This window comes from Ursus maritimus, unplaced genomic scaffold (assembly GCF_017311325.1).
Source record: "Ursus maritimus isolate PB19 unplaced genomic scaffold, ASM1731132v1 scaffold_3, whole genome shotgun sequence".
In the NCBI taxonomy this organism is placed as follows: Eukaryota; Metazoa; Chordata; class Mammalia; order Carnivora; family Ursidae; genus Ursus; species Ursus maritimus.
The window spans coordinates 96,440,714-96,462,360 of NW_024425563.1; the positions used below are offsets into that span (position 1 = coordinate 96,440,714).

The 21,647-nt window shown below is 51.6% G+C and overlaps 1 protein-coding gene across 1 annotated transcript in view; it reads left to right on the top strand.

The window, feature by feature from the left end:
• Positions 1 to 21,647, top strand: part of ABCA13 (ATP binding cassette subfamily A member 13) — a 369,975-nt gene that overhangs the window by 178,900 nt on the left and 169,428 nt on the right. Inside the window, 4 exon segments of the mRNA XM_040644577.1 lie at positions 1,112 to 1,308; positions 4,790 to 4,947; positions 5,968 to 6,198; positions 12,163 to 12,256. Coding sequence (XP_040500511.1) covers positions 1,112 to 1,308; positions 4,790 to 4,947; positions 5,968 to 6,198; positions 12,163 to 12,256 — 680 coding nt within the window.

Below are 21,647 nucleotides of genomic sequence, written 5' to 3' on the forward strand. Positions count from 1 at the left end.
GAGTCCGTTAAAGAGGCAGTGGAGGAAGAGGGAGCAGAGCGGGGACAGTATCAAGATGGACACGTGACGTCCGGAGAGGACGGATGTTTCAAGTACAGAGCAAGGGACTGAGGCACGTGCAGAGAAGGGTGACCTGCCCTGGAGCTGTCCTGTCTGCCGGGAACAGGGGAGGGCTGAGGAGAGCAGAGTTGGCTCAGGGGAGGTGGGAGGATGTGAGCAGAGCGTGGGGACATCACGCTCGTAGAGGAAGGGAGGGAGGGCCTGGCGTGCAGGGGACAGTGGGCCTCTGAGTGTGACGGGGTTGAGAGATGCCCACAGCTCGGCGGGGAGGGAATCCACTTTGGTCTGAGCGCGCAGGGCAAGGCTTGGGGAAGGCGCTGCTGACGGGCTTCTTGAGCAGTGAGGCCGATGTCAGAAGGGGAAGACAGGGATGAGTATCTGGAGAGTTGACAGGGCGCCATGGCGGAGAGTGGGATGCTTATTTTTGAGAGAAGAGTAGAGCCACAGAAGGAAGAGAAGCCTGGTGGGGGAGGCTTTCCTTGCACGGGGTGTCTGAGACCTAGAGCTCTTGCACTAAAAGCTCCCTGGGGGGGGGCAGAGGGCCGACTTTCACAAGAATGGCAGTTGGTAATTTGTAACGTTTCCCGGGAACTTGTCTGTCAGGAAGGCAGGTGGGTATTAACGTAGTACATATGGACCCACAGGCTTCTGCAGACCACCCTGTGGTCGGTGGAGCTGGACCTCTGCCTCCCCCCTCTGGCCCCACCGGCCCCCCAGCCATCCCACATGCTCTCAGCGTCCTGGGGAAATGTAGGTCCCTTGAGAAAACACTCATCTCCAGGGAGGAGATGAGTGTTTTCCGAAAACAGTCCTCGGTGGATCCTGCTGCCCAGGCCTCACCCGGGGCCCGTTGGCGGGATTCCACCTGAACCTCAGAAAGGCCACCGCGGCCGTGTCAGGACTCTCGAGCGTGAGCGGCTTCTGGGTCCCCTCCACGTATCCGTGGCTCACCATGTTCTTGGCCGTTACCGGTCCTTATGGATGGACTGAAATCTGGAACGAAGCTTTCAGGCGTTCAGGGGGAAGAGCGACGGCTTTGTTCTTCTTCCAGAACTCTCCAGGAGGTGGAGTTAACGCAGCATCAGCACAAACAGACCCGTGTCCTGTCGGGAGGCATGAAGAGGAAGCTGTCCATTGGCATTGCCTTCATCGGCACATCGAGGACCGTGGTTCTGGACGAGCCGACCAGCGGGGTGGACCCTTGCTCGCGCCGCAGCATCTGGGACATTCTCCTCAAGTACCGCGAAGGTAGGAGCAGGGCGCCCCTCCGTCGTGTCTTCTGGCGATACGGTGGAAGGAGCCAGGTTATATCCCCATAAGGACACATTCCCTTTCACAGAAGAAGGAATTGTCACAAGAGTGTAGAGAGATCAGTTATTTTTTAACTATTTAAAAAGATTTTTATTTATTTTGGGGAGAGAGAGCTCAAGCAGGGGGAGGAGCAGAGGGAGAGAGAATCTCAAGCAGACTCCCTGCTGAGCACAGAGCCCAACATGGGGCTCGATCTCATGACCCTGACATCACGACCTGAGCAGAAACCGAGAGTCGGCCGCTTAACTGACTGCGCCCCCCAGGCGCGCCCAAGATCTGTCTGTTCTATAACATCTCTGCTGGGCTAGGATTTGCTTACTTTGTGTCTGATCTCCCAAACGACTGTGACCCATGATGGTAGACGTGATTTCTGTTGAAGTCGTATTCATCCAAATTGGGTGCTGTTCTGGAATCCCAGGTTGTTAGAACAGGTGTTCTAAGCTGGTATGTGGACCGAGCCTCCTCTCCTTCAGTGAGGGAAGCAGGGCCTGGAGAGATGGGTGTGTGGATGGCTCATGGCTTGAGAGGAAGCTCACTGAGCCACGGGCGGCTGTGGGCACCGCGCTAGGCCTTCCACATTTCAGCCGTTTGGTCCCATGTCTCCTGTTTACGCTTTGGGTGGGCAGTTGCTGACCCCCACCTGTGGCTCTTTCTCTGATCCTGACTGCTAAGAAGATTGGCATAGGTATTTCACGTAGAGACACCCGAATCTGGAAGACAGCGGCGGGAGTAGGGACACCTAGCTTGGTGCTGCTGGGCGACAGGAGTGTAAGAGGCAGGGTCACCACCAACTCTCCAGAAACTGCTTTGCTTTTTCTCTCTTACCTTTTGCCTATGAAACCTTCTGACTCTGCCTGGAGCCTCTGTCTCCCTGTGGGGGATGAGGATTTGCTGCCTAAGACATACAAAGAGAAAGGACCAGAAGGAAACCCCATGTTTCTCAGCATTCAGAGGGCCACGCCCAGAGGACTCAGGCCATCATCTCTGTCCTGAGGAGGAAGGGATGTCTCCATCTATCCCTTACATGTTATCAAAAGGCTGGGATCAGCGAGGAGGATGACACTGAGGAAACATGAAGAAACCCTCTTGTTCCTTCCTGTCCCAGGAACATAGGAGGGATGCAGACCTGGAAGACAGGGGGGGGCGGGAAAATGGAGTGAGCCAATGTGACCTTCTGTTCCTTTCTGGGTATTGGCAGGGGTCGGGGGAGGGGAGGCACACCAGCAAAGCAATGTTGTGTCCATGCCATAGGCCCATGTGACTTCATGCAGCCTCACCACGGTCCCCGAGGCCAAGCAGAGCACTGGGACCCCGGCGGGCACCCACAGTTGGTGTCCCTCACATTCACTGGTCCCAGGCTTTGGCCCCAAGGAGGAGACAGGGTCTGCCAGGGAAGCCAGGGCAGAGGTTCAGGGCCGGCGGCCAGCTGGACCCAGGTGAGGCCCAGGGAGCAGGGGTGCTCTGTGCCCTGACCTGACCATTCGGGACCCTGCCTAAGCTCTGAAGGTCATCACCCCAAGATCACAGGATGCCGACCACAGCCCCAGAGAGCCTGACCCTTGCCCATTGCCATGAGATCACAAAGCCCTCCCTTCTCTTCTTGCCTACATGCCCGTCAGGGAGAGAAGTAGCAGAATGGGAACCCCTGAACCTTCTGTGCATGAGGCCCTGAGCCCCGCTGGAGGGGTAGAGGAAACAGATAAAGCTAATTTACCCTGCACTGAGTAATTCCTCTGCCATCCCGAGTCGGGGCGGATGAAGAGAACAGAAGAGAGGAGAAGTGGACCAGCCCATGGCTTCCGTTGTCCCTGCGTTAGTGGTCTCGGTACACATTAGATACCAAGCCTGCTACTCTCACTGATTTTAAAAGTCAGAGATGGAATCTTCCAGCCTCGACCGTCAGAACACTGAGTCGTGAGCATAATAGTATCTTTCAACAGCAAACCCAATGCGATAAAAATCTCAGAAACAGACAGCTCTCTTCACATTCTGTTATAACTTAATTTCTCACTGTCCTTGGTCAGTGAGCAGTGATGTTGGTGTTTGGAGGGCTAGTCGGTAAGGTGTAAGCGGATGACATAGGCGGGACCACAAGCAAAATAGATTCTCAAGAATCAGGATGGATGGCTGTTTCTGGAAAGAACCACAGACCTCCAGGTATCTGTGATACAGATCTGAGGACTGGACAGAATCTTGCCCTGCTGAGTAGAAGGAGGGTTCCCCATGGGCACACTGGTGTGCGCGGGGCTCAGTCTACCTGGGATTTGGTCGTGTGTTCCCTCCCTCCTGCGATGTGCAGTACTCAGCGCTTGATTGGGACAGGCCTCCCTTGGAAGAAGGAAGGAAGGGAGGAAAAGATGCTGGAACAAATTAGCACAAAACTACTGAATTCTGCTCACACTCCTGCCGCCCATGCCTGCGTGACCCTGCAGAAATGATCATATCCCTCTGGGCATCAGTGTTCTCGCTTGTAGGATTTCCGGAGAAGGAGGGTACTGTGTACAGAAGTATATGGCTTAGGACCTGCTAGGTGGGTGCTCGGTCAATGACAGTTTATTGTTACTGTTATTAAAATAGACAAGAGGGGGCCTGCGTGGCTGAGTCAGTGAAGCGTCTGCCTTCGGCTCAGGTCATGATCTCAGGGTCCTGGGATCGAGCCCCACATCGGGCTCCCCGCTCAGCGAAGAGTCTGCTTCTCTCTCTGCCTGCCGCTCCCCCTGCTTGTGCTCTCGAACTTTCTCTCTGTCAAATAAATAAATAAAATCTTAAAAACAAACAAAAAAGCAACACTTGTTTCTGTAAAAGGTGGTCACTGGGCTCCTTGAGGTGTGTTCCTGGGGTGGCCCGTGGCTCGCATGCCCGCCTGCCCATCTCCCAAGCCCACTGGCTATGGTCAGGGTGGCTGCTGCTGTCCTGTCACGCGTGATGGGTGAGTGTGCGGGGTCACATCATCCGTGACCCTGGAGGAAATCAGCACAGACCGTGACCACTTGCCCTGCCTTAATCAGATGCAGCGGCCGCTTCCGTGGAATGAATAGAGCCTTCCCCTTAAGTGGCCATGAGATTATTCTCTGAAGACCTGTGAAGGGGCTTGAGTATCAGAGGAGAGGCAGAGATGCCCTCCCAGCATTTTTTTTTTTTTCCTCCTCCACGGCACGTGGTGTTTCTGCCCCTCTGCGTCACCCTCTGCGCATGGCCCTGGCCCCTGTGACTCACCAGGGGCTGGAGGATCTGTAGAAACAGCATCAAAGTCCCAAGGGCACCGGCAGAGGAAGAAGCATGGCCTCCAATCTGTGGCTAAGTGACTTCTGCGCGTCTCAGTTTTTTCCGATGTGAAAATTAGCGATGGTCTTTAAATCGTCTCCGTGCCCCCCCCCCCCCCCGGGCTGGCTCTGACGCCTGCTGTGTCGGGACACAGGTCGGACAGTCATCTTCACAACCCACCACCTGGACGAGGCGGAGGCTCTCAGTGACCGTGTGGCCTTCTTGCATCAGGGCCGTCTGCGCTGCTGTGCGCCCCCCTTCTGCCTAACCGAGGCCTATGGCCAGGGGCTCAGCCTGACACTCACCAAACAGGTAGGAAGCTGGAGCAAACCAGCAAATATTGATTCTGCCCCCAGTCCAGTCCCTGACACTGCCTGAGTCCAAAAGGAGGCCCGGTTTCGGCAGGAGGCCCTTGGAGGCTGGGGACAGGTGCAGGAAGGCGTGAACCTGAACAGGAAGGAAACAGAACATGGTGGCCGTGGTGTTTGTGCAGTGGGCCCTGGAGCTGGGGAGGCGGGGGCCCGGCCACGGGGCTCCCGGGGGTTAGAGACGGGGGAGGCTGAGCTGATGGCAGTCACTGGTGGCCGTGGACAAGGGGCTTACGGTGGATGGGTGGGCGAGAAAGGGAGTCGGTAAGTGGGTTGAAGCCTCTGGGTGCAGCGCCCAGGATGCTGAATAAATCCCCCCGGGCTGAGCGGGGCGATGAGCCCCTGTGACCACGGCGCATTTTGACTGAGAGGAACTAGACGGGGGTCAGAAGCCCCTGATGGGTAACCCACGTCCCATGTCTGGCCAGGCAGCATCATGGCCCAGATGCTCTAGGAGTATTTTTCTGACAATGAGGGTCCGTCTAGGAGGCTAAAGCTGTACGCGGATGCAGCAGGGACCTGCGGGGTGAAAGGTCAGAGGTCCCATCAGCCGGGGGTGGGGCAGAGGGGGTTTGGGGTGGGGTCCAGGGGGTGTGGGCTCTGAGTCGAGCTTACTCTCTGACTTGGGGTATCTCGTTGTCCCAAGGTGGCTCCTTTCCTCTATGGGGGGGAATCCTTGTCTCCCCTTTAAGAAGACCCAGCCCCGTGTCCTGTAGTCCAGAAGGGATTGTCCCCAGGAGCAGGGGGGTACGTGAGTGCAGCCCTCCCCAGGCCTGCCGGACGTGCCCGGTAACGGAGCCCAAGACGGGCGTGGGAGGCTCGCCTCGCTCGGAAGTGTACGATCCTGGGGCTTAAATGCTACTTCTCCCTTTCGCTGCTTTGCATGGGAATTTCAAATGTGAGATCGGATGATGGAAATTTGGTGTTTTGGGAGTAAGGTTCCTCACTTCCTTTTCTGGGCTAGACTCCCGTTCTGGAGGCTGACGACCCGAAGGACATCGCCCGAGCCACGTCTCTGATACAGACTTACATCCCGCAAGCGTTCCTCAAAGCCAGCAGCGGCGGGGAGCTGGTCTACGGCGTCCCCAAGGATGCGGACAGGGCCTGCTTCAAAGGGCTCTTCCAGGCCCTGGAGCAGAACCTTCACAGTCTGCACGCGATGGGCTTCGGGATTTCGGACACCACGCTGGAGGAGGTACGGAAGGCCGCGCGAGCCCGCGGTCATTAGCGGCTCAGTGCCGGGGTGCGGGCGAGGCAGCGGGGAGGGCACGTGAGGGAGAACACGGGTCGTTTTCTCCATTTCCAGGTTCTGATCGGTGCCGGGCAGCGTGCCAGCCAACGTGCAGTGTTGCACGTCCCGTGGATCGCTAGCGCTAAGGGAAATGTGCATTTTTAGTTTTGAGAACTTTGATGTCTTTAGGAGTCATTAGAGGTCCAAACACTTGTCAGTAGTCGGGGGTTGGCTGGGCCGTGTCATCTCATCTGGAGGCGCTCTTGACTTCCTCCGTGGACCTGCCTCTGCGTGGGCGCCCACAGTCCCACGCTGGCCCGTGGAGGAGGGGTGCAGCAGGTCAAGCTCATGAACGCTGCTGGCTCTCCGTGAGCCCCACACCGCCCTCAGCACCTCTTTCCGGTCTCGTGGGGCGGAGCTGGCTGACATCCCCTTCTCGGTGTGGTTTCTCGGCAGTGTGCGGCCAGTGGGAGGCAGAGCCAGGCATTTCCTCTGGGAGGAGGTGGCCAGGGGTGTACAACCAAAGACAAGCCGGGTTTGGGGGCCTCGAGGTTGGCTGAGCCCCAGTCGAGTTCTAAGTTTACATCGTTATTGTTACAGAAAGTGCTGCAGATTTGGAATAAAAATCCAGTGATGCTGGGGCACCTGCGAGGCTCAGTTGGTTAAGTGTCCAGTTCTTGATTTTGGCTCAGGTCATGATGTTAGGGTCGTGAAATTGCGCCCTATGTCACCTCTGTGCTGAATGTGGACCCTGCCTAAGATTCTCTCTCTCTCTCCCTCTGGCCCTGTCACCCGCATAATTTCTCTCTCTCAAAACATAAAAATCCAGCGATACAAACTAAAATTTTAAAATCAGGGAAGATCTTGGACCCCTGTCTCTTTATGAGTCCTGAATAGTCACAGGGGCCAATAAGCATTGTCGTTAGTAGTTGGCACAGAGTCTGAAACAGAATTAGCAACCTTACATGAGAATTAAAATATCATGGCTTTTAGAATGCCAGAGCCTGAGCTTTGGGCCGTATTTTGGACAGGATTCGGGGGCTGGAGACACATCGCCCGGGGAGCTTTGTGAGAGAAGAAACAGCCACGTGTGTGTGCTTTGCCGTTGGCCCAAGTGGACGGTGCCCATGTAGCTTTTGTCTGAAACAAAATGGTCATGAAAGGTTGTAAAACGTAACGAGATTTACCCTATTTCAAACTGTTTTTGTATTGTTATTTTTCCTGTATTAAGGGGGAGGCTCAGAGAGGCTGGCTTCTTTACCCCAAACCACACAGTTCATCAGCGGCAGCAGTGCCCCGGGACGGAGGTTGCCTGGCAATGAGGCAGGGTCCCTGAACGTGCCTGTGACTCTGTGGGAGGTGCTGTCTGTGTGTCTGTTTGGCTCACCTGCTCTCCAGCAGCACCCAGTACGATACCCCACGCGAGCAGTTGCTTAATAAATACTTTCCGAATGAACTTCCCAAGATACGTCCGCTCCGGGAAGAGAGCACTGTAGTAGAAAAGATGTGAGCTTTGCCCCAGCTGGTTCCAATCCAAATCCGTCTCCCTTCCAACGCCAAGGACCTTGGATAAATCACTCAACTCGCGAGAGCCTAAGGGTTTTGATCTTTGAAATGGAATAATTCGAGCAGTTTACTTGGTTATTCCGGAATTGACAATAATATGCAATGCTTGCAACAAGCCAGTCAGAAATGGTAAAGATTCTTCCTGCCCATGGAAACAGAGTGTGAAATGGTTGTCATAGCTTTGGAGTGACAGTGGAGCGAAGTCGTATCTTCTGCAGGGATTTTGGTCAGATGCCAGGGCCCCCTGTGGAAGACCAGGAGACCGGGGAGTTTCCAAGCCCCTGTCCCTCGATGGCGTGAGGCAGGGCGCATCTGGTGTTCCCCGCGGATGTGGGTGCACAGCACCGCAGCTCACTGATCACTGGCTCAGATGGGCCATGCCACACCCCGGCTGTCACCGTCTTCTGAACTCTGGGTGACAAACTGGCTACTAGGCCAGCAAGCTGGCAACCAGGATGGCTGGGGACTTGGGAATCACCGTTTTCCTGCAGACAGAGATATGCCTGTGAGAGTTATGTTGCCAGTTTGGGTCACTTGGAAAGGAAAAAGAAAATGATTTTTTTTTAGTAAAATAGGAAAGAAAGGCATCAGCTGCACCTGAAAAAGGGGAGAAGCTTCATCGAGAATAATTTCCTTTGGGTTGAGAGGCGAGGGTGTTGCCGGTGAAGCCTAGACTTGCGTCGTGCTGGCGTCCGTCTGGGTCTGCTGTGGTTCCCATTTCCCACACGCTGTTTGCACTGACGGAGTGCGTTCGTGGCCCATGTGGTTCGCTACCCTGAGAAGAGGGTGGAGCTGCCTGAGGGAATAGGGGCACCTTTTGGACCAGACACACTTATCGGTAAAATAACGAGCGTTCACCTCCAGCATTTGTACACTTGCGTACTCACATAGTGAAAAATGGTGAGGGGGTCTTCGTGTTCCGTGGGGATGCTTAGCATTTAAATGCTTTGTTAACCATTATGCAATCAATAATTCGGGGCAAAACGTACGCTTACAGAGAGGCTTCTTAATAGCTATAGTGTATATAAGATACCTACACAGTCTTCTTAGTATTGCTTTTCCTCCCTCCTTCCACCCTCTCTTCCTCCCTCCTCCCTTCACCCCTCTCTCCCTTCTCCCCTGACCCCTCCCTATTCTTCTCATTCCCCCTCACTCCCCTCACCCCTCCTTCTCCCCTCCCTCCCTCTCCCTCTTCCTCTCATCCCTCCCTCCCTCTCCTCACCCCTTCCTCTCTCTATATTTCCTCCCTCCCACCCCCTCCTTCCTTACTGTCAAATGATCAGGTCTGGTTGGATTTCTAGCCACAGCCTTGGATTAAATCAAAGAAACTTCTGGGACGGGAAAGGTGTCAGCTCTGCCTTCCACTCATTTTTGTATGCTTGTAAAGCTCCTTTTTATCTGTCAGAATCTTTTTTAAGTCACTCATCTCCTTTATAGGCATTATTTCAGTAAAAGCTAGACAAATCAATGGGACATTGACTTAGTGGGGCCACAGAAAGCTGCCACTGCTGAGCCCGAGGGGCCAGTGAGGCGGCCTCTGTCACCGTCGACCGTGGCCAGTCTGGCTGATGCAGGACACCAGAGGCCGCCGACGCCTTCAACATTAGGAATTCTTAACTTCTGACAGGGTCTAGTGGAAGTGGAAACCGAGGTCTTTGTAGTTGCTACACCGGGGTGGTGATGACTGCCCCGCAGGGTGGCCCTCACAGGTTCTGGCTGAATCCAGGGGTTTCAGAGCCCTGGGTTGGAATCCTGACTCTAGGCCATTGGCCGAGTGTATCCCTGGGAGCCACAAAGAGCCACAAGGTGAGGCTGGTGGAAGGGGCTTCTGGTGCAGCCTGAGGCGCTCCGGTTTGACGGGGGAGCCAGTGAAATGTCCAGGAGCTGACCGTGGAAGCATCCCCGGGGCTGGGTGGCACTGGGTGGTGTTCCTGTGTCCTGGGCTCCTGCCCCCCTTCCCTATGGGGGACTCCCCTGGGGCCTCTGCGCCCGTGGACAGCTCTGGGGCTGGGAGCTGGCTTTGTGTGGGGTCCATCCTTCCCTCACCATGACTCAGTGACAGCATGTGCTGGCCCCGCCTGCCCTGGGGCCCCCTCCTCCCTGGAGAGCAATGTGTCTCGCTGCCATGTTCCGGATCTTAAGTCTGATTCGAAATGTGTCTGCATATGCCACTGTTTAACGGGAGCAACCCAACCAACAATATTGATCTTAAGCCGGGTCGATTTTTCCCATAACCGGTGTTCTAATGGCTACCTGATTTCTGTTGTAAACGGCTTCCAGCATCGAGCTCCTCCTGCAGGTGCTGAGGGCAGTGGGGGCTGCCAGGGTCGGGGGAGTGGCCCGGAGGTGGGTGGGTTGAATCTGGCTACTACAGTCAGGGCGAAGCTGGATGAGTCATTTGGGCTGGAACGCCACTCTTCTCATCGATGACATAGAAATTTCTTCTCTAACTTTCTCACATGGTGTCTGTTTGGATCCGATAATGCGATAATTCTGAGAACAGATAATAAACAGCAAGAAATCATGCAAGCGTGAGGACTTCTCAGGAACCCTCAAACACTGCTGTTTTAATCCAGAATACCCGTGCATTGGTATATTCAGAAATTAAACATTTCTGTATCTTAGTGCTTCTATATTTTTAATGTTATGGCAATGTTTCATCATGGCATAACTTCTGAAAATTCTTTTTCTTGAAGATTTAATTTTTAAGTATTCTCTACACCCAACACAGGGCTCGAACTCACAACCCAGAGATCAGGGATCACAAGCTCTACCTACTGAACGGGTCAGGCGCCCCCTGAAAATTCTTTTGATGCTAATTCCTTAAATATCCCTATTTCGGATATATATTTGCTTTTCTTCTCCAAAATAGTCTTACTTACACCCATTGATGCACCTTTTGGAAATTTGTTAATCATCCTCCTCTTTGCCCCCCTTTAAAAAAATGTCTTTATTCTTAATTGATGAAATTGCATACAGTCAAATCCATTCAGTAAGTTTTAGCAAAGGCACGGGGTCGTGGGACCATCAGCACCAACGAGAGGGATTCCATGCTCGCCCCTTCTTCAGGGAATAATTCCTTCGTTCCACTTGCTTCTCTGCCACCTGCTTGTTCTTTCCCCAGATTCCCCCATCTCTTGTCCTTGGTGTTAATCACCCCAAAAGAAGCCCAACCAGAAGGAACAGCTGTTCAGTGACTTGGGGGACTTCGCAGGTGCTTCTCCGATTTCCTGCAGTCGCTTCCACTTACTTGGTGCAAGCTTTGCGCGTAATAGGTGCTAAACAAATATCAGTTGGTTAGAGCTCACGGAGCTTCCTTTTCTCTTGCACAGGCGCAGATGTTCAAAAAGAAGGTATCTGTCTTAAGGGCAACAGTAAACAAAGCAATTTAACAAAAGATGATACTCTAGTGTATTTGGACTTCTTTGAGAAAGGTATCTTCAACTGGAAATAGATTAAGCCATTTAAAAACTTTCTTCTGTTTGATGACGTCTCTAAAATACCTAGGCAGCCAATTTTGTCTTTATACACTGGGCAGGGATTGACTTTCTCGTCCTGTGTCTGTGAATCAATCTGCAGGGAGCATGGCTGTGAGCACATCGCGCGTGCTCCCCCTTTGTTCCCGTGGGTGTCCCCGACGACACTATAGCAGGTCCGTGGGGCGTGCTGGGGACACCCCCAACACTGCAGCTACAGGTGCAGGTCTCATTTTGAACCACAGTAAATTTCCTTGTGATTCGGGGCCCCTAAAGGGGCTCCCACGCCAGTGAGGCTGAGACGTAAAACCCTGATCCTACAGGTACCATGTGTGTCCCACGGAGGAATGTTTCCTTGGTATGGTCGGGGGACCAGGGAGAGCTGGAGCCCCCTCCCCCCAACCCCCCGGCTGTGCACGTGCACCGAAAGTACATTTGCAGCCCGCTCTGGAGCCAAGGCAAAATCTTGATGTCATGCAGATGGAGTGATTTTTAGATTTTTAGTGGTATCTATTTTTTTAATAGACCACTTTTTAGGGTAGTTTTAGGTTCACAGCAATATCGAGCAGAAGGTACAAAGATTTCCCGTATGTCTCCTGCCCAGCCCCCACAGAGCCTCCCCAATGATAAACATTGCAGTACGTGTTTAATAATTGCGACATTTGAGCCTGCCTGTGTGGGATGGGCCGTTTCTTCCCATCCAGACTGGTACGTTCTGTGTAGTGGGTTCCTTTCGTGGCTCCGTCAAGAATGTTCTGGATGTCAGTCGCTTGGGTGCACGGGCTCAGACGCCCGCATCCTCCGAGGGGGACGACGATTTCTCAGAACAAAGGATTCCTGTGCAGTCCTTGCCTTCAAGTTTCGATTGTGCCTCTTCTGTCCCGAGGTGCAGAAGCCTCCAGTCCGGGGTTGCGAGTTCGGCGCTTACGTGTCTCCTCACTCGCCGTCCTTCTGCAAGAATGCCTGCTTCTGGGACATCGGTAACCTCAGTGTTTCTGCAGAATCCAGAGCAGCCCTTTTGCACCGTGAGCCCCATGCGGGTTTGTCCTCGTCACAGACCAGGTTCTGTGTTTGGAGCTGGCATCTCAAGGGAGTGGTGCGTGGCTCCTGGCTTCCGACCTCCCGGTGCGTGAGACTGGTCTGTTCTGTGGGGCGGTGAGAACGTGGCTGATCCAGGTCAACGGCACCTGCCACGCTTTCCACTCTGAAGCTAATTTTCCTTTTCTCTTTATTATTAATTATTTTTTGAGGACGCACCTTGAGATTCTTTCCATTTCCTCGCCACGCTGGTTTGGGCCCCTCCCCTGCCCCTGGCCTGAATCCATTAGGACCCTGACCTTTGCCAGCTGGTGGGTCCTCCCAGTCTGTGACTCCTTCTGCATTTCTTCGTTGGCGTTACACAGAAATGGAGCACATTCTCGTCACTCCATCTATTCGGTATCGGTAAGGATTTGCGGCTTCTTACCGCAAGCAGTGAGCCACAATTTGCTGCGATCCTATTTACTCGGACTCTGGAGCCCTAGTAGATTTAGCCAGGGCGCCTTCCAAGCTGGCTTTTGCATCTTTGACAGGTCCCAATATGTCTGCGTGTCTTCTTACTCTCTGACATGATGAGGTGCTCCAGGCGCACGGGGTGCATTCCCACACCTGCAAGGGGGCCTGGGTGTCAGGCACACGCCTGACTGTGGGGCATCGTTGCTTCCCGATCCCGTCCTGCCTACAGCCGGGGAGTCTCTGTTCGCTGCTCTTTCTCTCCCCACATTGAAAACCAGGGGTTCACCTCCACGTGGCACCTCCAAGGCCAAGACAGTCACACTGGGTTCATCTAGCCTCCCCTCTTTGTATGTGTCCCTCCCTCTCTGACCGGGACATGCTCGACTTCCATATCTCAGTGTCTCACCTTGTTTGCTCAGTCCACCTGCATGCGCTGAATCTCCCGAGGCCTCTAGAGCACCACGGCTCAAATGGCCCCGTTGGAACCTGGTCCCCTCCAGGGGACCTGAGAAAGGTACCCGGTCACCCAGAGTCAGGAATTAGAATTTAAATGTGGCAGACTCCGAAAGTGTCCACTCTAGCTTCTGACTTGTGCTGGCAGTGTCTGAGGACATGCTCCACCACTGGTCCCTGCTTCAGAGCTGCACTGGGTGGCGTGTGGTCCGGTGTTGGACCGAATAATGGCCCCGAGTGTATCTGTGTCCTAATCCCCAGACTGGTGGTCATCAGCGGCACAGATGAGGTGACAGGGAGGTTATCCTGGGTGGGGCAGTGTCGTCAGAAGTGTGCCTGTCAGAAGGACAGAAGGTCAGGTGGGCGGAAGGTGATGTCTTCTCGGAGGCAGGGATTGGGGTGATGAGCTTTGAACAGGGGGTGTGGGGCCGTGAGACTTGCAAAAAGCAAGGAGTGCATTCATTCGCCTTCGGGGCGCACGGAAGGAGCCAGCCCAGGAGACCCACCATAGACCTCCGACTTCCAGATAATAAATGGGCGCTGCTTAAAGCCCCCGTGTTTGTGGTCAGTTGTGACAACAGCCATCAGGAATGGATACAAGGTCCTAGGAGGGAACAGAATCCTACTGCGTGCACCGTGAGACGTGTCAAGGGGCAGATCTGCCTGGACTCGTGCATCTGGAGAGGACTGGCCTGTGACCCTCAGGTCCTCAGCATGCCGAAGCTCTCCACGTGCTTTTATCTTCTTATAAGACTTCCTTCTGGGGAACTGATAAAACACACAGCAGAGGTCACGCTGTGGCCGAAGTTTGGAAATTCTTCCGGCACCCACATCCTCCGTCGGCGGGACGGTGCTGTCCTTGCCCTTGTCCTGCAGAGCTGGCCGGCTGCACGAATGCCACCTCCATCTCCAGGACGCGGTCCATCAAACTGACACTCTCAGTGCGGCTCGAGTCTGGGGGCTGAGACTTGATGGTGGGGTGGGCATCACCCCGCGGTCTGAGGGATTGATGGCATAATCAGTGTGGAGCTGACCCCGGGCTGCAGTCAATGCTCACCCCCCGCAGCGCTTCTAAATTACAAAGGCGTCAGCCCCCAGATGAAGAATCCCGAACTCTTGAGAACAAAGAGCAGAAATGCCACAGGCTGTGTACTTCAATCCGTGCTTCTGTTAAATTAGAAATCATTTCCACACCGGTCAGTGTCCTTGAGATTTCATTTCTTTTTATTCCCCCCTGTTTTACTGACATACAATAGGGTACTTGGTTGGGCGTACAAAGTAATGATTAGATGTGTGCATGTGTTGTCATGACGGCTGTTGGAAGTTCAGCTAATATGCATCCCCTCACCTAGTTATTTCTCTTATGGTAAGAACTTCTATAATCTACTCTCTCGGCAACGTTCAGCTGTAAAGCCCAGTGTTGCTAACCAGAGTCACTACGCTGCACATCACCTCCCTGGGACTTGCTTAAAACTGGAATTTTGTATCTTTTGATGCCTTGTACCCATGTCGGGCCCCCTGCTCTCCCCCAGCAACCACAGATCTGTTCTCTGTTTCTTTCTTTCTTTTTTTTTTCTTTTTAATGTTCCACGTATAGGTGAGATCGTACGGTATTTTTCTTTCTCTGTCTGACTTATCTCACTTAGCACAGTGCTCCCCAAGGTTTATTCACATTGTTGCAAATGGCAGGATTTCCTTCCTTTTTTATGGTTGCATAATATTCCACGGTATATATGTACAAAGGAATATTGTATCCGTTCGTGTTTATGATGGACACTTGGCACTCGGGCTGTTTCCATGATGCTGCAGTGAACACGGGGAGCCGATGTCTCTTCAATAGAGTGTTTTCATTTCCTTCCAATAAATATCTGGAGTTGGAATTGCTGGGTCATATGGTAATTCTATTTTTAACTTTTCGAGGACCCTCCATGCTGTTTTCCAGAGTGTCTGCACTGGTTTGCACTCCCACCAACAGCGCACGAGGATTCCCTCTTCCCCACATCCTCGTCCACACCTGTTATCTCTTGTCATTTGGATGATAGCCATTCTGACAGGTGCGAGGTGGTATCTCATTGTGGTTTGGGTTTGCATTTTCCTGATGACGAGTGATGGTGAGCATCTTTTCATGTGTCTGTTGGCCATCTGGATGTCTTCTCCTGAGAAATGTCTGTTCAGGTCCTCTGCCCATTTTTTTAAAAAGATCTTTTATTTACTTGAGAGAGAGACTGTGAGAGCGCTGGGAGGGGCAGAGGGAGAGAGAGACTCTCAAGCACCCTCCATGCTCAGCACGGAGCCTGACCTGGAGCTTGATCCCACGACCCTGAGATCACGATGTGAGCCAAAATCAAGTCGGACGGTCCACCGACTGAGGCACTCCGACGCCCCAAAATAAAAATCTTTATAAACACGCTAGCTTCTCGCTCTAGGCTTCGGTGCCCTCTAGTAAGTGGGAGTAACAGTACTGGTGTCACTGGGTTGGGCAGCAGATTAATTGAAGTAACACTTCATGGGCATGCCTCTCTATACTTCCTCCTCCTCCTCCGGCTTGGCTCCTGTCAGGACCAGATGCTGGAAGCTTCCCTTGGACAAGCATTGTTCTTTCCGCTCTGTATAAAATGCACTCACTGTTTGCCACAGTTCTCTTATGTGTCTTATTATTACCATTTGTCATAAGGGGAAAGTGAGTCAGGGAGGCAAAGTCGTTTTCCCAAGGGGCATCCTGGCACCATGCCGTTATTAATTATTATTATTATTGGTGGTGGTGGTGGTACTTATAGTAGTCTTGAGGTTTGCCTCTTTTCCTTGGGGTCTTACTGGGAACCAGCGAGGGGTTATCTCACGAATACAAGTAACCACACCAGATCTAATGAGACTTCCTGGCCCTGGACCAGGGCAGGACTCAGGATTTCTCTCAGCAGGATTCTGTCCCAGACTCATGACCCGCACGCAGAAAGAGTATGCGTCTCTCCCGTCCTGCAGCCTTGCTCGCTTGCTTCTCCTCTCCGCCGCCCTCTCCCCGTCTTCCCTGCAGGCTCCTCCAGTCACCCAGAGACAGTCAATACCTTTGTACTTATTTCCTCAAATAAGCAATCAGAGCAATCAGAGGGGGGCATGGAAAGCCACAAGTGCTAGTGCAGGGTCCGTGACCTTCGGCCGCGTGGCGTCGCCACCCCTGCTCCAGAGACCGAGCAGCCCACGCTCGGGGCACTGGGTCCCGAGTCTGCACTGCAGGGAGCCTCGCACTCAAGCCCAGCGCCCCAGCCTTTCCCACAGTGGAGGCCGCTGCACGGTTTTCATGCACAGACGATCCGCTCTCGCACGCACCTGTCGAGGTTATGTTAGAGATGCCCTCTCACGCCTCCAAGGACCCCGCCAAAGCTCCGGGGGGGGGGGGGGCTGTAGGGCTTGGATAGCCATCCTGGCTCAGATCTCACCACTCTCACTGATTTGCCCAGTGCTTGGATTGGAACACGCTGAACTGGACTTGTATTTCTAGCACCAACTAAATAGGGACCTTAAGCCGTTACTTAAACAAACGGCTCTGGGTGACGTGGCACGTCCCTGGAAAAGACACGTCGGGTGGGGGTTCTTATGCATGGCATCCCCCCCATGCCAAATAAGCTGTGTCACAAGTTTCTAAGATGCTGCGGCAGCCAGCCCCAGACCCACATGGCACTGGACATGCTGTGTTCTTGGCACCCCCTTTCCTCTGTCTTCTCCTGCCCTTGGGTTGGACTGGCCTCTGCCCGTAAGTGCCCTGAGGTCCATGGTCAGCTTTCCCTCCTCGGTATCCTGCGAGCAGCCTTACGACCAGCTTGCTGCACACCGGGTGGCCGAGGGCCAGGCCAGCGCAATGAAAAGCTGATGACATACGCTGTGTGTGTGTGTGGTGTACGTTGTCATCACGACCGCGTTGGGTAACTGAAAAGAAGCGCCTTGTGGAAACAAGCATGAGTAAGAAAGCTCTCTTTTTCATGTTCACAAAGGTGTTCCTGATGCTTTTGCAAGGTTCCAAGAAGCAGTCGGGGGCCGAGTTGGAGCCGCAGGACCAGAGGCCTCCAGAGCGTGCTCCTGGCCGCTGTAAGTACACGGGATAGCCTTGCGTTCCTGATGTGGGGATGACATCAGCATCCTTCCCTCGAAAGCCCTCGTGTAAGGGTCCAATAGCAAGGGACTGGAGAGCGTGACCAGAGAGACAGTACCGTTCAGAGGCAGAAAGCTGACCGTTCCGTCCTGCCTTGTATAAGCAACAGTGAGTTTAGGGGGCAGCTTGATCTCTTCTTCAGAACCGACCTGATTACATTAGCAATTCCTTAACATGCAGCGTCAGAGTCATGAAAACCGTCATCTTTCCTCCCTTCGTCCCCCAAATCCAATCCAGCCTACATTCTCGGGGCGCCTCTGATGTGCGGGCACTTTGCGGGGAGTGGGTTTGCATGGAGAAAAATCCAGACGGGAGCCTTCCTTCTGGGAGCTTCTGCCCATGCTGGAGCTCAGTGCGGACCGAGGCTCTGAGGGCCTATCTCCATGCATGCGCGTTCGGAGACCCCGAAGACCGGGCTGACTCCCCGTTTGGTGTCTGGGTGCGTGTTTGCAGCTTCAACGAATCCAGTGCTGCTCACGAGCAGTAGTGCGCACGGGGCGCTGAGCGGGGCTCTGGAGGCGGGCGGGGGACAGACGTCCTCCTATGGAGACTCCAGTCCACCAGCGACACAGAACCAGGGATAGGTAACAAAAATTGAATACATTGGGGTCTTTATATCAGGGTCTGCCGTGCCACGTGCTCCCCAGCAGCACGTGAGAGTTCTACTTGCCCCACGTCCCCTAGAGTTGGGTACTCCCAGGCTCAAAAAAAAAACCCCAAAACCCTGCTCTTTCAGGCATTGTAATTGGTTTACAGGTTTCTCATTGTGTTTTTAAATTTTTTATAGATTATTTATTTATTTATTTGACAGAGGGAGAGAAAGAGCAGAGCGAGCGAGAGAGAACGAGCAGGGGGAGGGGCAGAGGGAGAGGGAGAAGCTGACTCCCCGCTGAGCAGGGAGCCCAACTTGGGGCTTGACCCTGAGATCATGCCCTGAGCCGGAGGCAGACGCTTAACCCCTGAGTCACCCAGGCGCCCCCTCATAGTGGTTTTAATTTGCTTTTCCCTGATGATCCGTTACATAGGCGTATCTTATTTCAGCAGTTTTATTGAGATATAATCCATATACCGCACAAATTGCCCATTTAAAGTGTGGAGTGCCGTGACTTGTAGTTTATTTGGGATTGTGCGTCTGTCACCACCGCCATTCTTAGAACAGTTTTCGTTATCATAAAAAGAAACCGTGTGTCAGCTTAGCCGTTCCCTCCCATTTACCCCAGGCGACCTAGGACTTACTGTCCATCTCTATGGATTTGCCTATTCTGGGCATTTCATATCAGAATCATGTAACGTGTGGTCCTTTTTGACTGTTTTTTGTTTTCTGGTTTTTTGTTTTTTTGTTTTTTTTACTTAGTATAATGTTTTCAAGGGTCATGTATGTAGCGGGTGTTTGTTTCTTTGGATTGCCAAATAATCTTCCTCTGTACGGATATACTCCATTTTATTGATCTGATTTTTAGTGCTGGATCATTTGGCTTGTGTCCACTTTTTGGCTATTATGAATGGGCCACTGTAAACATTTGCGTGCAAACTTTTTTTTTTTTTAAGATTTATTTATTTGAGAGAGAGAGTGGGGGAAGGAGGAGAGGGAGAAGCCGACTCCATGCTCAGTGTGGAGTCTGATGTGGGGCTCCGTTCCATGGTCGGAGCCGAAATCAAGGGTCGGTCGCTGAACCAGCTGAGCCACTCAGACCATCCTGCAGGCAGGCTTTTTGTGGGCATATATTTTTTCTGGGGTAGGTGCCCAAGGGGCGGAATTGCTGGATTGTATGTTTACCTGTGTGATGGATGGGTGGTCATACACTTGACGTCCCCCCAGCAGGACTCGGCTCCATCTTCTGTCCTTGTGCACCAGCTCTTGTGATCACCTGTGCTTCGGACCACAGACGGCTCCGTGGGTGTGCAGTGTTACTCGCTGTGGTTGTGACTTGCAGTCTCCTGATGGCCGAGGTTGTTGCGTATCTTTTTGTGAGCTTACTGGTGTTTGCACATCTTCTTGGGAGAAATGTCTATTCAGATCTTTTACCCATTTTTAAGATGGGGCTAATTTGATTTCTACAGTTCGAGTTGCAAGAGTCCTTTACGATGGAATTGTAAGAAGTGTGATGTGAACTGTGGGTTTTTCATAGATGCCTTTTATGAAGTTGTAAAAGTTCCTATTTATTTCTGGCTTGATGAGAGGTTTTATCATGAAAGGGTGGTGAGTATTTCCAAATGCTTTCTCTGCATCTGTTAAGATGATCGTGTGGTTCTTTGGCCTTATTTATTGATGGGATATATTAGAAGAATTGATTTTTAGATGTTAGAGCAGCATTTCATTGACCAATTCAGACAAATTCCACTTGGTTTCATGGTATATAGTTCTTTTAATAGATTCATGGGTTTGATTTATTAGTATCTTGTTGGGGTTTTTTGAATCTATGTTTGTAACAAGTATTGGGTCTGTAGTTCTGTTTTGTTTTGTTTTTCTGTTGATATCTTTGTCTGGGATTGCTATTATGCTATTACTCACCCCATAGAATGAGTTGAGAAGTATTTCCTCCTCTCCTATTTTTTGGAAGTGTTTGTGAAAAATTCATTCTTTAAATGTTTGGTGGAATTCACCAGTGAAGCCATCTGGGCCTGATTTTTCTTTGCAGGTAGTTTTTTTTTTAAATTAATATTTTGGGGTGCCTGGGTGGCTCAGTGGGTTAAGTGGCTGACTCTTGGTTTGGGCTCAGGTCACGATCTCAGGGTTGTGAGATCGAGCCCCATGGTGGATTCTGTGCTCAGTGGGGAGTCTACTTGAGATTCTCTCCCTCCCTCTGTCCCCGCTGCACCCCCCTGCACCCCTGCTCTCTCTTTCTCTCTCACGGATAAATAAATCTTTAAAAAATTAATATTTTAGTTTCTTTACTCGTTATACATCTATTCAGGTAATTTATTTGTTCCTGAACCAGTTTCGGTATTTTGCTTCTTTCTAGGAATGTGTCCACGTCATGTGAGGGGCCTGATTTATTGGCATACACCTGTCTATAACATCCGTTGATGATCCTTTTTATTTAGCTGGGGTCAGGAGGAACAATCCTCTTTCCTTTCTGAGTCTAAAAATGTACACCTTCTCTCTTTTTCTTGGTGAATCTAGCTAACCTGCGGTCAGTGTTGTTAATCTTCTCAGACAGTCAGCTTCTATTTTCAGTGATACTCTATTGGTTTTCTAGTTTCTAGGTCATTAATTTCAGCTGTGGTTTTTACTCTTTCATTCCTTTGGCTCCCTTTAGATTTGGTTTGCTCTTTTTCTCCTGATTGGAGATCTTTCTTCTTTTATACCAGCATTTACAGCTGTAAATTCCCCTCTGCACGCCACTTCCGTGGGTCCCATACTTTTAGCATCTCGTATCTTCACTTTTATTTATCTACAAGTATTTACTAACTTTCTCTTTGGTTTCTTCTTTGGTTCATTGGTTATTTAAGATTATGTTTTTATTTTTAAAATTGTTTTTTAAAAATATTTATCTGTTTAAGTCATCTCCACACCCAACGTGGGGCTTGAACTCATGACCCTGAGATCAAGAGTTTCACACTCTTCTGACTGAGCCAGCTGGGCACCCCTACGATCATGTTTTTGAATTTCCACGTATTTGTGAGTTTCTCGTTATTTAAGTCCAATATGGTTCTGGGACCAGAGGAAAAAATGTCGTATGATTTTAAGCCTTTTTTAATTTATTAAGGCTTGCTTTATAGGATAGAATATAGTCCATCTGGAGAGATCTCCTTGTACCCTTGAGAGGAGTGTATCTATTTTGATGGTTGGTGTGTCCTCTCGATGACCCTTGCGTCCACCTTGTCTACACAGCTGTTCAAGGGTGCTCTGTCCTCGTTGATGTTCTGGTAGCTTATTTTATCCATTAATGAAACTTGTGTGTTGTTGTTTCTGACTCATGGCTGGATTGTCTGTTCCACCCATTACTTCTGTCAGATTTTGTTTCATATGTTTTAGGGCTCTTCAGTTTCATAAGTCATACTTTTTGTCTCTTCCTGATGGGAGGCTTGTTTCGTATCTTTTATAGTCATTTTCCTTGTTGTATTCTTCTTACCCTTTTATTTTTATTTTTATTTTTTTTAAATGATTTTTTATTATATTATGTTAGTCACCATACAGTACATCCCCGGTTTCTGATGTAAGGCTCGATGATTCATTAGTTGTGTATAACACCCAGTGCACCATGCAATACGTGCCCTCCTTACTACCCATCACCGTCTTCTTACCCTTTTAGTCCATGCTCACACTGTATCCGATG